Source organism: Octopus sinensis, linkage group LG14 (assembly GCF_006345805.1).
Source record: "Octopus sinensis linkage group LG14, ASM634580v1, whole genome shotgun sequence".
Lineage (NCBI taxonomy): Eukaryota > Metazoa > Mollusca > Cephalopoda > Octopoda > Octopodidae > Octopus > Octopus sinensis.
In genome coordinates, this window is record NC_043010.1 from 33,877,202 (window position 1) to 33,890,688 (window position 13,487).

General features: G+C 35.4%; 1 protein-coding gene across 1 annotated transcript in view; it reads left to right on the plus strand.

Annotated features, from left to right (window-relative positions):
* The window catches only part of LOC115219059 (armadillo-like helical domain-containing protein 3), a 47,674-nt gene that overhangs the window by 14,747 nt on the left and 19,440 nt on the right, over positions 1-13,487 (plus strand). The window contains exons 5-12 of the mRNA XM_036508864.1: positions 1,621-1,704; positions 3,708-3,815; positions 4,521-4,613; positions 5,185-5,259; positions 5,618-5,704; positions 6,704-6,760; positions 7,936-7,979; positions 8,714-8,774. Coding sequence (XP_036364757.1) covers positions 1,621-1,704; positions 3,708-3,815; positions 4,521-4,613; positions 5,185-5,259; positions 5,618-5,704; positions 6,704-6,760; positions 7,936-7,979; positions 8,714-8,774 — 609 coding nt within the window. The remainder of the gene's footprint in view (positions 1-1,620; positions 1,705-3,707; positions 3,816-4,520; positions 4,614-5,184; positions 5,260-5,617; positions 5,705-6,703; positions 6,761-7,935; positions 7,980-8,713; positions 8,775-13,487) is intronic.

Here is a 13,487-nt window from a genome sequence, read left to right on the forward strand (position 1 = left end):
TCCAGCCATAGAAAACCACACCAAATCAGACTGGAGTCTGGTGCAGCCTTCCAGCATACCAGCCCAGTCAAACCATCCAACCCATGCAGGCATGGACAACGGATGTTAAATGGTGGTGGTGAAGAACAATGGCAGAACCAATATAGACTGGTAAACAAATACTTTACAGAATTTAATTACATAGTGAAGGCTAGTAAGTGGTTAGGATATTAAGCTCATGATCATAGGGTCATGAGTTCAATTCCTGGTGCTGCAGTGTGCCTTTGAGCATGATGTTTTATTTCATGTTGCTTCAGTTCACTCAGCTGGCAAAAATGGGTTGTGCCTGTATTTCAAAGGGCCAGCCTTATCACACTCTGTGTCATGCTGAATCTCCCTGAGAACTACGTTCAGGGTACATGTGCCTGTGGAGTTCTCAGCCACTTACATATTAATTTCATAAGCATGCTGTTCCATTGTTCAGGTCAGCTGGAAGCCTTCTCATTGTAACTGATGGCGAGCCAGTAGCTAGTAATTCTGTCTTTAACTCTTGGATTCATCAGTACCTGGCATATAAGTGATCAAGGCTGCAGCATTCTCCCTGAAAGAGACTCCTGTCTGTTGCAGAGTGACTCAGTTACTGCAGAGTGGAGTGGAGCAATATGAAATGAAATGTGTTACTCAAGAACATAATGTACTACCCAGTCTAGTAATCAAAACCTCAATCTAGTGATCATAAATGCTACATTCTGACCATTAGGCCAGGTGCTTTCACAGTTAATTATGTTGTGGATTTCAGTTTTGTAAACCTTCACACCAAAACTCCTGTTCCCTCTTTATAATTTTTCTGTACATATTGATATTTAACTATCATTCACATTAGTCTTGATAATATTCTGGGAGCAGAGCTTGTAACAGGCATGGACACTGTCCCTTTCTCCCCTGATTAGTCTGTATTCTTTCTCTAGCTTCAGTCAATGGATTATGGACCTGCTGGGATACTGCCTCAAGGATCTTTATTCAATAATATCAACTCCAGTAATTTTCTGTCTGGTTCTCATTTTATTGGACTCCATTTATTGAATGGTTAAGTTACCCTTTGACATGAAAAGGATGCATTTTAATACACCAGTATTCATAGAGGCACATACACTTGTTGTTGACGTCCATGCAGTTTCTGTCCACTAAATTCTAAGCATTGGTCAACCCAAAGCTATAGTAAAAGACACTTAAAGTGTCATGCAATAGGACTGAACCTAGAACCACATGTATGTGAAGTGAACTTCTTAACCACATAGCCATGTGTATGTGTGTGTGTGCATACATGTGTGGTGTTGATGAATTTTGGGAAGCAAGGAATGTTTGAATGTTCAGCATCAGACCTGATTCTACATCTGAATTTCTCATCTTTGCATTGGACCCACATTCCAGTTCAAATTAAATAAGGGTGTGTGTGTGTGTTTTTTTATTAGTCTATTTCCTATTAAACACACCATTAAGCAGTCCATCCAACCTCAGCTGTGTATGAATCCTATATCATATACCTAAGCAGTAATTTTTAAAAACTTTTAATGTTTAAGATTAGTTATTTGCAGAAGAGGGAGACAAAAAAATGTGTTAATCTGTCTATTTTTATTGCAGGACAATATCAATCTCTGGTTTTATAAATGTGTGGAGACATTAAAACAGCAGACTGCACCATTTCGAGTGGTGAATGCAATCCATGTAAGTTTTTTTTTTGTTTAGTTCTAGATTGACCCTGATTGAGCAGTTTCTGTGGTCAAAGACATTCCATCTGTGATCATCACATTTTCATTTAAGAAAGTTAATGTGAAACTACTGTGTCTAATGTATCTACTTTCTCTTGAAGACAATAGGGTGTTTTCTGTGGGTGATTCATCTGCTATTTTTAGCTAGTACATGGACCATGTATAAAGTTCTCCCTTTGGTTAGCAATTACTTGAAAGACTTACTTTCAGGAGGTTTTTGAACTTACTCTCATGTAATTAAGGGAGATACGAGTGCATTTAGAGTTAAATTAATTGCCAGGCACTTATGTCATATATGATGCCCAAAGGACTATCTAAATTCAGCAATGTAAGTTAATGAAACCCTCTGCAGTTTTCATAGTGCTACCACTGTTTGTAGTAATGAGTCTTTCCACTCTGTGGTATCTACTAACTACTAGATAGCCTGACCCATTGACAGTTATATGCTTGGACCATATATATCATCATCATCATGTAACATCCATTATCCATACTAGCATGTGTTGGACAGTTTAACAGGAGGTGGCAAGCCAGAGAACTGCACCAGGTTTCATTGTCTGTTTTGGCAGGGTTCCTGCACCTAGATGTCCTTCCTAATACCAACCACTTTACAGAATGTACTGGGTGCTTTTTACATGGGACCAGTACTGGCAGGATGGACCATATATATATATATCCAGCCGTAGAAACCATGCCAAACGAGATTGGAACCTGGTGCAGCTCTCCAGCTTGCTATAGCTGGTCAAAAACCATCCAACCCATACCAGCATGGACAACAGACATTAAATGATGATATATATATCTCTCTCTATATAAACGGCAGTTTGTCTGTGCGTGTTTCTGTGTGTCTGTTTGCTTGTATCCTCACCCTGACCACGGCTTTCAACCGATTCTCATGAAACTTGACACACACATAGCCCAATGTCATAATTCAAAACTAACGCAGCGAAAATTTTGAAAAGTTCCCCCAGTTCTGAAAAAAAATCGATAAATTCGACATGGGGTCGAGAATCAGAACTGTCATGGGGACGCAACTCCACCTTTTTAACTCAAAAATAAATTTACCATAATTTTTTTTCCATTTTTTTGCTATTTTTTTGGCTATAACTCTCTAAAAATGCTTTATAGTTATTTCCCTTACAAACCCGAGCAACGCCGGGCGATACTGCTAGTATATATATATATATATAAAATACAGTGTACATTTAAACACATAAGGAATCCACTTGTGGGAATTCAACACGCTAGAAAGAACAGCTAGGTTATAGAACTGTCCCATGAGTGGATTCCTTATGTGTTTAAATGTACACTGTATTTTATGAGTAATACATAGTCTTTGGACTAAATTTTTACACGCTAGGCCACTGGAAGTGAAAATTTCTATTAATTTCCATCTCCCTTTGATATGATTATATATATATATATATATATATATATATATATTTATAAAATCACACACACTCTTTCTTTCTCTCACTCTCTCTTTCTCTCTCCCTCAGTATTGATGACAGGAAGTAAAACACCGGCACAGTTCTTGAAACATACTCTGGTATCCTCTATATTCCAACAGATTTTACAAGCTATCTGGCTACTCACAAAATGACTGTATAATTTTTATATAAATTTGAAGTAAAAAAAACCCTCACTAATCAGTGTAAATCACTGTAAATGTTAGACAGACACAATTTAGACTTTGTAGATTTATTTCTGAACTATCACTAAATACCAATAAAAATGTATGTATGTAACATATATTGAGTACTATCATTATATTTCTTTTCCAAGTTGTAACATTTGTGTGTGTATGTGTTTGTGTGTAAACAACTGAAGTTATGATCTGTTGATTGAACCTGTTCTGGTTGCAGTTGCAGTGAACACAAACGGTTTTTAAGGTAGAGCAAGGATAAAATATGTATGTTATCTTATTCAGTTCTCAGAATGCTGTTTTTGTTATTGTAGACATTATGTGCATTGATACGCGGAGTATTCCGGAAGACTCGCAATAATTATGGATTCGATATCATTAACATTCTAATTGGCTTTGATATGGCCGAAACGTTGATGCAAGTAAGTTTTCTTCTTCCCTGCTACCTCTCTCTTTCTCTGTTATATGTATATTTGTCTATGTATATGAGAAAAGGGAAAGTGTTCACATCAATCATCGTCGTTGTCATCATCATCATCATCATTTAATGTCCCCTTGTCCATGCTGCTCTGGGCTGGATGGTTCAGCAAGAACAGACAAGTCAGAGGGCTCCACCAAATTCTATGTCTGCTTTGATATAGTTTATACAGCTGGATGCCCTTCCTGACACCAACCACTTAATAGTGTATTGGGTGCTTTTTACAATTTATTGTAATGTCCCTCCCTCTTTCCCTCTCACTTTTTCTATCTGTATGTATATATTTCTACAAGTAGATGTGTGTGTGTTTGTTTACCTCCAGTACCAAAAAACACTGTCACCAAAACAGGTTGAATGTCCAGTCAGCTGTGCCAAATTGTCTTGTTCCAAGAAAATGCTGTTAAAATTCTTGTTGTTAAGTTCTGATCTAAATCCTGTAGAGGTCAACTTTATCTTTCACACTTCTGTGTTAATAAATTATGAGCCAATCAAATACTGGGTCGATGTAATCAGCTATATTTCCATCCCCTAAATTTGTATCCTCGTACCTGTCTATTAAAATGTTGTTTGTGTGTGTGTTCTCATGCTTGTATTTCTGTTCATCTATAATAAACTCAAAAATGTATCATTTCCTGTATCATCTTTACAGTCATTGGTAGAAAGCTTAAACAAGTTTCTCACTGGAGACTTTTCCATGAGTCTCAAACAATTATCCTTGAAGCTGCTTCTTGTTCTTGCCACAGTAAGTCTGTCTTAACAGATTGTTTTTCTTTCTTTCATTGCTTAATATTTGTCTATCACATAAAGTCGTATATAATCACTACAGCACATGGGGGCAGGAGGGGGTTGACTCAAACTGAAGCAGGAATTTTCTACATAGTTACTTCACCTGCTCAACATAACAGTGAGGTCTTTATAAATAGGATCGCAAAAATGAAAGCAGGATTTTTTTAAATTTGTTTTTTGTTTTTATTTATATTGCTTGATCTTCTTGAGGCATAAGTAATAAACTAAGAGCAATAGAAAAGGCTGGAAAGTTCAGAAATGAGAATGGTTTGGTGGATGAGCAGAGTATCACTGGGAGAGAGGACAGCAGAGAATGATAGGAATAGTCAGTGATGGGTGCTGTGAAGAGAAATGGGATGATATGGCTGGGTCATGTGCTGAGGAAGGATGACTGTGACTGGGTGAGAGGTAATGGAAGAGTTCATATAGCAAAATATTTGAAAAAGAACAAATGATGAGATAAAACATGCTTCAGTGTATTCTTTCTGTGTAATGGTGTAAAATGACTTACCGTTATATTATTTCAGGCTACCGATAACATTTCCCAGAACACCATGCTAGAATATATTCTCATCAATTGTGTCTTTGAATCCCTTATTTTGGTAAGTTACTGACTACTACTACTACTACTACAACCATTAATGACTATTATAACTGTTTTATAATTAGTGAATTTCCTGGATTATATTCTGGAAGACACCAGAAGACAGAACTGCAATTTGACCAAAAAGAGAACAAGCATTTTCAGACATCCAAGACATGACGAATATGGAATGTCCTATTGTTAATCATTGATTGGCATTATTCTTACTCTTTGCAGAAGGGCACTTCTCTACAGTGTGTGGATTCCCACCTCTGGATTAGTACATTAAGATATTTAGCAGCATTAATTTTGTTAATTTTGAATTGTTTAATGAAATTTTACTCAGACTTTTCTTTTTTAAATGTCTAACATTACAGATTTTGGGCAATTCCATTTATCGACCAACCCTTGGCTATGATGCTGTTTTGCTGCTAACGTTATTGGTGCAATACAGAAAATACGAGGTAAGTTAGACCAGCATCTAGCTATACTCCTATTTATGTGACTAAGTGGACATCAAATATAATCATGCTGGCAGCTTTCACTTATTTGTTATTTGTCCCCCACATTCCACCAATTGCTTTTCCCCTCAATCTATTTCTCTAGTTTGTTATTTTGTTATTTGTTTAATCACTCTTTACTAAATATTTTCTCCTCTTCCTTCAATTCATTGTCTTTCCCAAACTTTATCCCTTTGGAACTCTCTCTCTCTCCCTCCCTCTCTCATATTCAAAGTGAACATGAATTTTTAAACATTTTCTTTGCACTAAACATTAATGACATACCAATGTATGTGTATGTACATGCTCAAAAACCTATATATGCAGGCATGGCTATGTGTTAAGAAGTTTGCTTCTTAACACACGAGGCGAGCTGGCAGAAATTTTAGCACGCCGGGCGAAATGCTTAGCAGTATATCGTCTGCCGCTACGTTCTGAGTTCAAATTCTGCCGAGGTCGACTTTGCCTTTCATCCTTTCAGAGTTGATTAAATAAGTACCAGTTATGCACTGGGGTCGATATAATCGACTTAATTCGTTTGTCCCCTCTGTGTGTAGCCCCTTGTGGGCAGTAAAGAAATAAGAAGTTTGCTTCCCAACCACATAGTTTCAAGTTCAGTACCACTGCATGGCACCTTAGGCAAGTGTCTTCTACTATAGCCTCCGGGTGACCAAAGCCTTATGAATGGATTTGTCAGATGGAAACTGGAAGAAGCTCATTATATATACATGTGTGTTTGTCTTCAACCATTTTGACAACTGGTGTTGGTTTGTTTATGTTCTTGTAACTTGAGTTCAAATTCTGCCAACACCTACTTTGCCTTTCATCCTTTTGGGGGTCAAGAAATAAAGAGTCAGTCAAATATTGAGGTTGATGATATCAACTTAACCCTCCCCTCAAAATCGGTGGCATTGTGTCTAAATTTGAATTCATCATATCAAAAGCTATGTTTTTCTCTTTCAGTCTGCTAATCCATACATTGTGAAATTATCCATTCTAGACGATGAACTAGCTTTGACTGTAAGTATATATTTCCTCTCCATTTTCATTCCCTCCTCCTCTTCTTTAACTGCCACCAAACATTTGCTGAAAACAAATTTCTATGCTGTTGAATTGAAAATGTGTCTAAGGGAAGAAGGGGCTGAGAAAGATATTTAAGACAGAGTTTGGTGGGCTTGATGAGAAGTATGCTGGGATATGTCATAAAGCAATGAATTAGCCGAATCATTAGGATATTGGACAAAATAACTTGTGGTATTTCTTATGGCTCTCTTTATTCTAATGCCACATCCCCATGAAGTCAACTTTTTTCTTTTCAACTTTCTGGCGGGTTGATAAAATGAAGTATCCAAGTGGAACTGTTAGAGCAATGGACTCTTTACGAATGTCCAGTCATGTATGCCAAACTTCTCAGCATCTAGCTTACGTGATGGAGTCTTTAAAAATACTCAAAGCAAGTGAAATGGAAACTGCCTTTGTAATTGTTTCATGAAAATTCCATGATAAATGCACAGCACTTGTTTTGAAAGTTACTAGGGATCTTACACAACCTTATAGTGCAGAAAGGTAAAATGACTGCACCGAATGTGTTGTGTTCCCTTGGTTAGGTATAAAACAGTGTGTACCACATTGTAACTATCTCTCATAGCAGGTTCTAATCATATGTACATTATGTATGTGAGTGTCTTTATGTATGAATATGTATCTACATGTTATTATGCATGTGTGTTATTATCTTTGTTTTCTTGTAAATGTATCTGTACATTTGTGTAGGTAAATCTATATTGTCATCATCATCATTTAATGTCTGTTTTCTATGCTAGCCTAGCTTGGACGATTTTACAGGAGTTGGCAAGATGAAGGGCTCCACCAGGCTACAATTATCTGTTTTGGCATGGTTTTATGGCTGGATGCTCTCCTATAGAGTGCATTGGGTGCTTTTTATGTGGCACCAACATCAGTAGGGTTGCCAAGTAACTTGCAAGACAAAACCTCTCAGCTAGGAGAGGGAGTGGAACTACAAGAAGTAGCTTTGTGCAAAGTAGAAAAGTTAGAATATATGTGTATATTTGTAAGCCTAGCTGTTGAATTTGAAAATTGAAAGAATTTTATTCAGTGGTGTGTTAACACGTAGAATGTCCTCCTTACCACTCTTATTGCCTGTCCTCACTCATCCTATCTTGCTTTTGTTGCAGGGTTATGCTCAGGTGGTTTCGTCATCTCTTACAGACTTCAACAGGTATAGTGGATAAATTCTATCTTAATTACTGGCTTATGTGCATGTTGTTATGTTGTGTTTATAGTTAAATTAGTTATTAACATATGCAATGTAATGAGTATTAAAAATTTAACTAGAAATATTCATATGTGAGAAAAAGAATAACATTAATTCAATATCTAATATTACTTTAATCATTTAAACATCCATCCTTCCTTCCTTTCTTTCTTTCTTCATCACCATCATTTAATATCCATTTTCTATACTGGCATGGTTGGACAGTTTGACAGGAGCTGGCAAACCAGAAGACTGCTCCAAGGTCTGCTGTCTGCTTTGGCAGGGTTTCTTTGACTGGAAGCCCTTCCTAGTGTTAACCACTTTACAAAGTGAACTGAGTACTTTTTATGTGACACCGGCACCAATGAGGTCTCCAAGTAACTAGCAAGACATGACCCTTCAGCTGATGGAAGAGTAGTATTAAGGGAGGTGGCATTGTGCCAAGTAATGATAGAGGGACAGAAGCAGGTGTCTTGCTGTAGAGGCAATACATGGCTACCCCAGTTTGAAAAGGAGAGAGAGAAGATGGTGAAAACGATGTGTTAGGGTATACCCTCAATTTACAGGGAGGCGTTCCATGCTTACTTATAAGAAATTGTAAAAACAACATATGATGTGAAATAATCCGAATTTAATAAATGCTATTAATATTTCTATTTATTTTCACATTAATTCTTTTCTCTATCATATTTCTGCAGAGAATATCAGACTAAAAATTCTGAACCACAAACTGGATGGTTTTCTGCAATTGCTAACATGGTAAGTTTTATTTTTATACTTGACTCCCACTTTGATGGAATATAGATTTTTTTTTATAATGTGTGTGCATTTCTTTGGTAGCATGGCTGGGATGTTTTTTTTTGTTTTTTATCTGACTATTTTTGTTTAGATCTAGACACTTTCATACATTTAACTACTCAACCATGAAGTTGGGGGTGGAGTGAAAATGCATGTTTGTGTTTAATTGTGTGCCTGTGTTTGTGTATGTATCTGTAGTTGTGTCTGTGTGTGTATTGGATCATCCCAAAAATAATGCAGCTTTTTTATACTTCTTTCATTTTTCAAAATTAAGACAAAGTCCATTTTAATCTAAAATATACTCTCCTCCATTTTCTTCAATGTTCTTCCATCTATCTGGTGGACTTGCAAGGCTCCTCTTCTAAAATTCAGTTTTCTATGAAAAATACTCCTCCAGTACTGTTCTGACTCTGTCTACAAAGTTCATATTTTTTCCGTCTAAATGATTTTGAAGACTGTGGAATAAATGATAATCAGGTGGAGCAATGTCTGGTGAATTATGTGGGTGGGGCATTATTTCCCATTCAAACTGCTTCAGCCTTTGGAATGTCATCCTGACTGTATGTGGCCGAGCATTATCCTGATGAAAGAACACCTTTTGTCTTGAAACCAAAGATGGTGATTTTTCTTCTACCACTGGTTTAAGCCATTCAAGCTGGTCACAGTAGATCTCCATTTTGTTTGGGCTTAAATGTTCAAAGTGGACTAAACCTTTTATATCCCACCAAACAAATAACAACACCTTACATGAGTGAAGTCCTTCTTTAGCCTTGGGTGCCTGTGTTTCTCCTTTCCCCACCCACAGTCTTTGGCGCTTGACATTTTTATAGAGAACCCATTTCTCATCACCAGTTACTATTTGGTCCAAAAAAAGTTCATTCATAAGATATAACAGCAAAGAAGAGCACACATTCACTCTCTGATGCGATTAGACTTGGAAAGTTTGTGAGGAACTCATTGACTTTTCCGATGGCAATGAATGGTTGAATGACCAAATCCAAGCTTCTCTGTTAGTTCCTCAACAGTTACAATGGGATTTTGTTCTATCATGGTTTGCAGGACATCCTCATCAAGCTCTACAGATCTTCCAGGACAAGGCTCGTCTTCTAGGCTGTAGTTTCTGGCACCGCTACTGACACTGGCTTATGTTTATTGTCCAATCCCTATATACTGCATTAATATTCCTTGCACTTTCTGTTGCATTGTTGCCTTTATTGAAGTCATAAAGCAAAATATGCTTCTTTGTCATTTCTATTATAGCTTTGAATAAATAACTATCAAGACTGAACTGTTCTCTTCAAAACTTGCACTAAGAATAAATACAAGGTAAAATTACTACCTGCTTTCATAGCAAATTGATGCAGGTAGCTAAACCCGCCCTCCGGCTTTTAGTTCATGCAATTGAAAAAACTGCATTATTTATGGGATGACCAAATATATCACAATTTCACAAACTCCACACATCATGTCCGAAAGAAAGTTTTATAATAAAAAATAAGTGTATGTGTAGATTTATGTACAAATGAGTATATCATTTATAATCTATACACAACACAGAATAGCACTTTGTATCAAAGGAAGTTTTCTTTAGAGACTTTGTATGTTAAAAAGACAGCATGCTTGGAATGATGTAGATTTATATAGGCAGGGAGGGGGCAGCAAAATTGGTAACTGGGGCAAAATGAGTAATTTCTGATTTCTTGTTATTTTGTACTATTGTGTCATTGTTGGGAGTACAAATTGGTCAGCATATTGTTGTTGAAGTTAAGAGAGTTTGAAACCTCATCAGATGACAGGTACTTTTCTTTTCAAGAAATTTTTCCACAACTTTGACCTGATTTTAATTGAGGTTGCTAATAAAATACCTGGATAATTTTTGGTGTTTAAACTAATAATATTCTTACCTCTGTTGGATTCTAAGTCAATTTTTTTTCCCCACACTAATGTCTAATTTCATAATTTTTAATTTTCAAAAAATCATGTTTAAACCAAGGAAAATGAGTGACTAATTTCAATAATTTTTTTTCTCTTTAACTGCATGGTGTGTAAACATAATCATGATGAGGGACACTCCAGCAGACTTTGAAGAAGCTATAGAGAATATTTTTATGTTGATTTTTTTTTATATAGTCAAATTTTGTTAATTTCATTTCATATGCCATTCTTCTATGATCCTCTTTCAATTTGACCTATATATTTTTAATTTTTGTTGCTGTATGCAAGGAATATAATATTAAGCTTCACTATGTCGCCAAACATAAGTCACAAAACAATGAATTAAACGGAGAAAGAAGGAAGATGAAAATAGTTGAATTGAAGAAGAAGCTTAGTTCACAACAGAACAATTTCACAAAACATGTTGGGGAAACTGGTTTATGTACAAATGTTAGTCATTTAATAGCTGAAAAATTGGCTCAGAAGGGTAAGCCACTGATAGATGGCGAATTAATAAAAGAATATTGTAATTGCTTTTAATGATTATTGTCCCGAGAAGGTGAACTTATTCAATGAAACAAGTCTGTCACATCAGACAATTGGTAGAATTGATGACTTAGCTGACATTATTGTGAGTACATTGCAAACCCAGTTATCTAAATGTGTTCATTACAGTTTAGTATTGGGCAAAAGTACTGATCAAAGTGACACTGCACAGTTGGTTATTTCCATCAGGGGAAGTGATGTCAATTTTAATATCATTGAAGAAATGTTGGGTGTGTGTCATATGAAGAGTATGACGACTGGCAGGGGCATAACTGAGCATGTTAAATTTATCATTAGAAAAGTTCAATGTTGATAGAAATAAAATTAATTCGATTAGAACTGATTGTGCTCCTGCATTAACTGGTAAAGATAATGGGTTTATTACTTTATTCAAAGAAATAGTTGATCATGATATACTTAGCTATCATTGCTTGATTCATCAACAGCAATTATGTGCTCAAAAATTAAATATGAAACAGTTGATGACAGATATTGTGAACATTGTTAATTTTATCAGATCTCAGGGATTGAACCATTGTATATTTACAATGGTTCAATTGTATATTGGTATAAGCATACATGGTAGAAATTGGCAGTGAGTATGAAGACGTTATTTATTTCTCAAAAGTCAGATTGCTCAGTCAAGTAGCAACTTTGAATAGATTTCAATTATTGTTGCCTGAAATAAAACAGTTCATGCAAAGCAAAATGCAAAATGTAGGTTTTTTATCAAATGAAGAATGGTTAAATGATCTGTCCTTAGGAGATATCACTGAAATTTAGCTGAACTTAATTTGCATTTACAAGGAAAAGACCAATTATGTTGTTCAATGTTTGAGCGAATAACAAGTTTTACTAAGAAATTAGAACTTTTCATAATACAATTGGAGGGTGGAGAAATTGTACATTTTCAGAATTTATCTAAAAGATAAGAAGAGTTTCCTATGAACTTTGAAAAATACACTAAATTATGTGAAGCTTTGTTAGAAGATTTTACAACCAGATTTTCTGACTTCAGAAAGATAGAAACTGAACTAAAATTGTTGAGTGATCCATTTTCATTTATTTATGTGGAAGCACCAGCCAAATATCAGCTAGAACTCATTGAGCTTCAAAGTAGAGAACCTTTGAAAACTTATCATAGAGAACCTGTCCTTCTTGACGTTTACAAGAAATTGCATTCTTTCAATGAATTTCATCAAATTGCCAATTTAGCTACAAAACTATTGTGCATGTAAATTAGTATATACTGCTGTGAACAATTCTTTTCGTGTGTGAAAAACATCAAAACTGCTGAAAGAAATAGGTCGAGTGATTGCCATTTAACACACATTCTTAGAGTAAAGAATAGCACCATAATAGCATATATTGAGAATATCATAAAAGGAAAGCAATGCCTAAAATCACTTTGATTTTATTTTGGTTAAGTGTAATTTTATTTTTACTGTCAACAACATATTATTTTGTATTTATATTTGTTATCAAATAATTTGGTTAATGTTAAGTACCTCTGTGGCCCGGTGAATATACTTAAATTTATAATTTGGCCCGCTAGGAAAAAGGTTGGACATCCCTACTCAAAAAGAATGGAGATAGTTTTCTGAAATTGTGTTCAGATTATGTTATAGTGGTGTTAGTGCATTTAGAGATGGTCGTTTGCTTAGCTGACATAGTTTTTGTAAGGTAGTGAAAATTTTGTGAAAAAAAATTGTTTTTTTCTCAGACAAAAATGCAGTAAATCTTACTTATTGTATCCCATCTACCCTTAACTTTAAAATAAGAACCAGTACTGAGGGTTATTTAACTGAAAATATCTTCCTCAAAATGTTTAGCCTTGTGAACAATAGCGTCGTTTCCAGCAAGCTAACCACTACTAAGTTCACTGACTAAATTGTCAAGCAATTCAGATGGAACAAATATCACAAGGTACTTTTCTTCGAAAGCGCCGGTTTTTCAATTTTCCCGAAAGATGTAATAATATATACTGCAATTTTTTTGCGTAGTAACCTATATCAGATTACAAATAGTGTTTTATTGTTTATAAAATATACTATAAAACGATAATTAAGTCAATTTACTTGATCGCAGTATTCACAAGCTCCCTCATTGACCCATTATTAATTACACTCCACCTGTAGAATTCCCCAATGTCTAGAAAAATTATTCAGTGTGTTGTTTTTGTCTATAGAATAT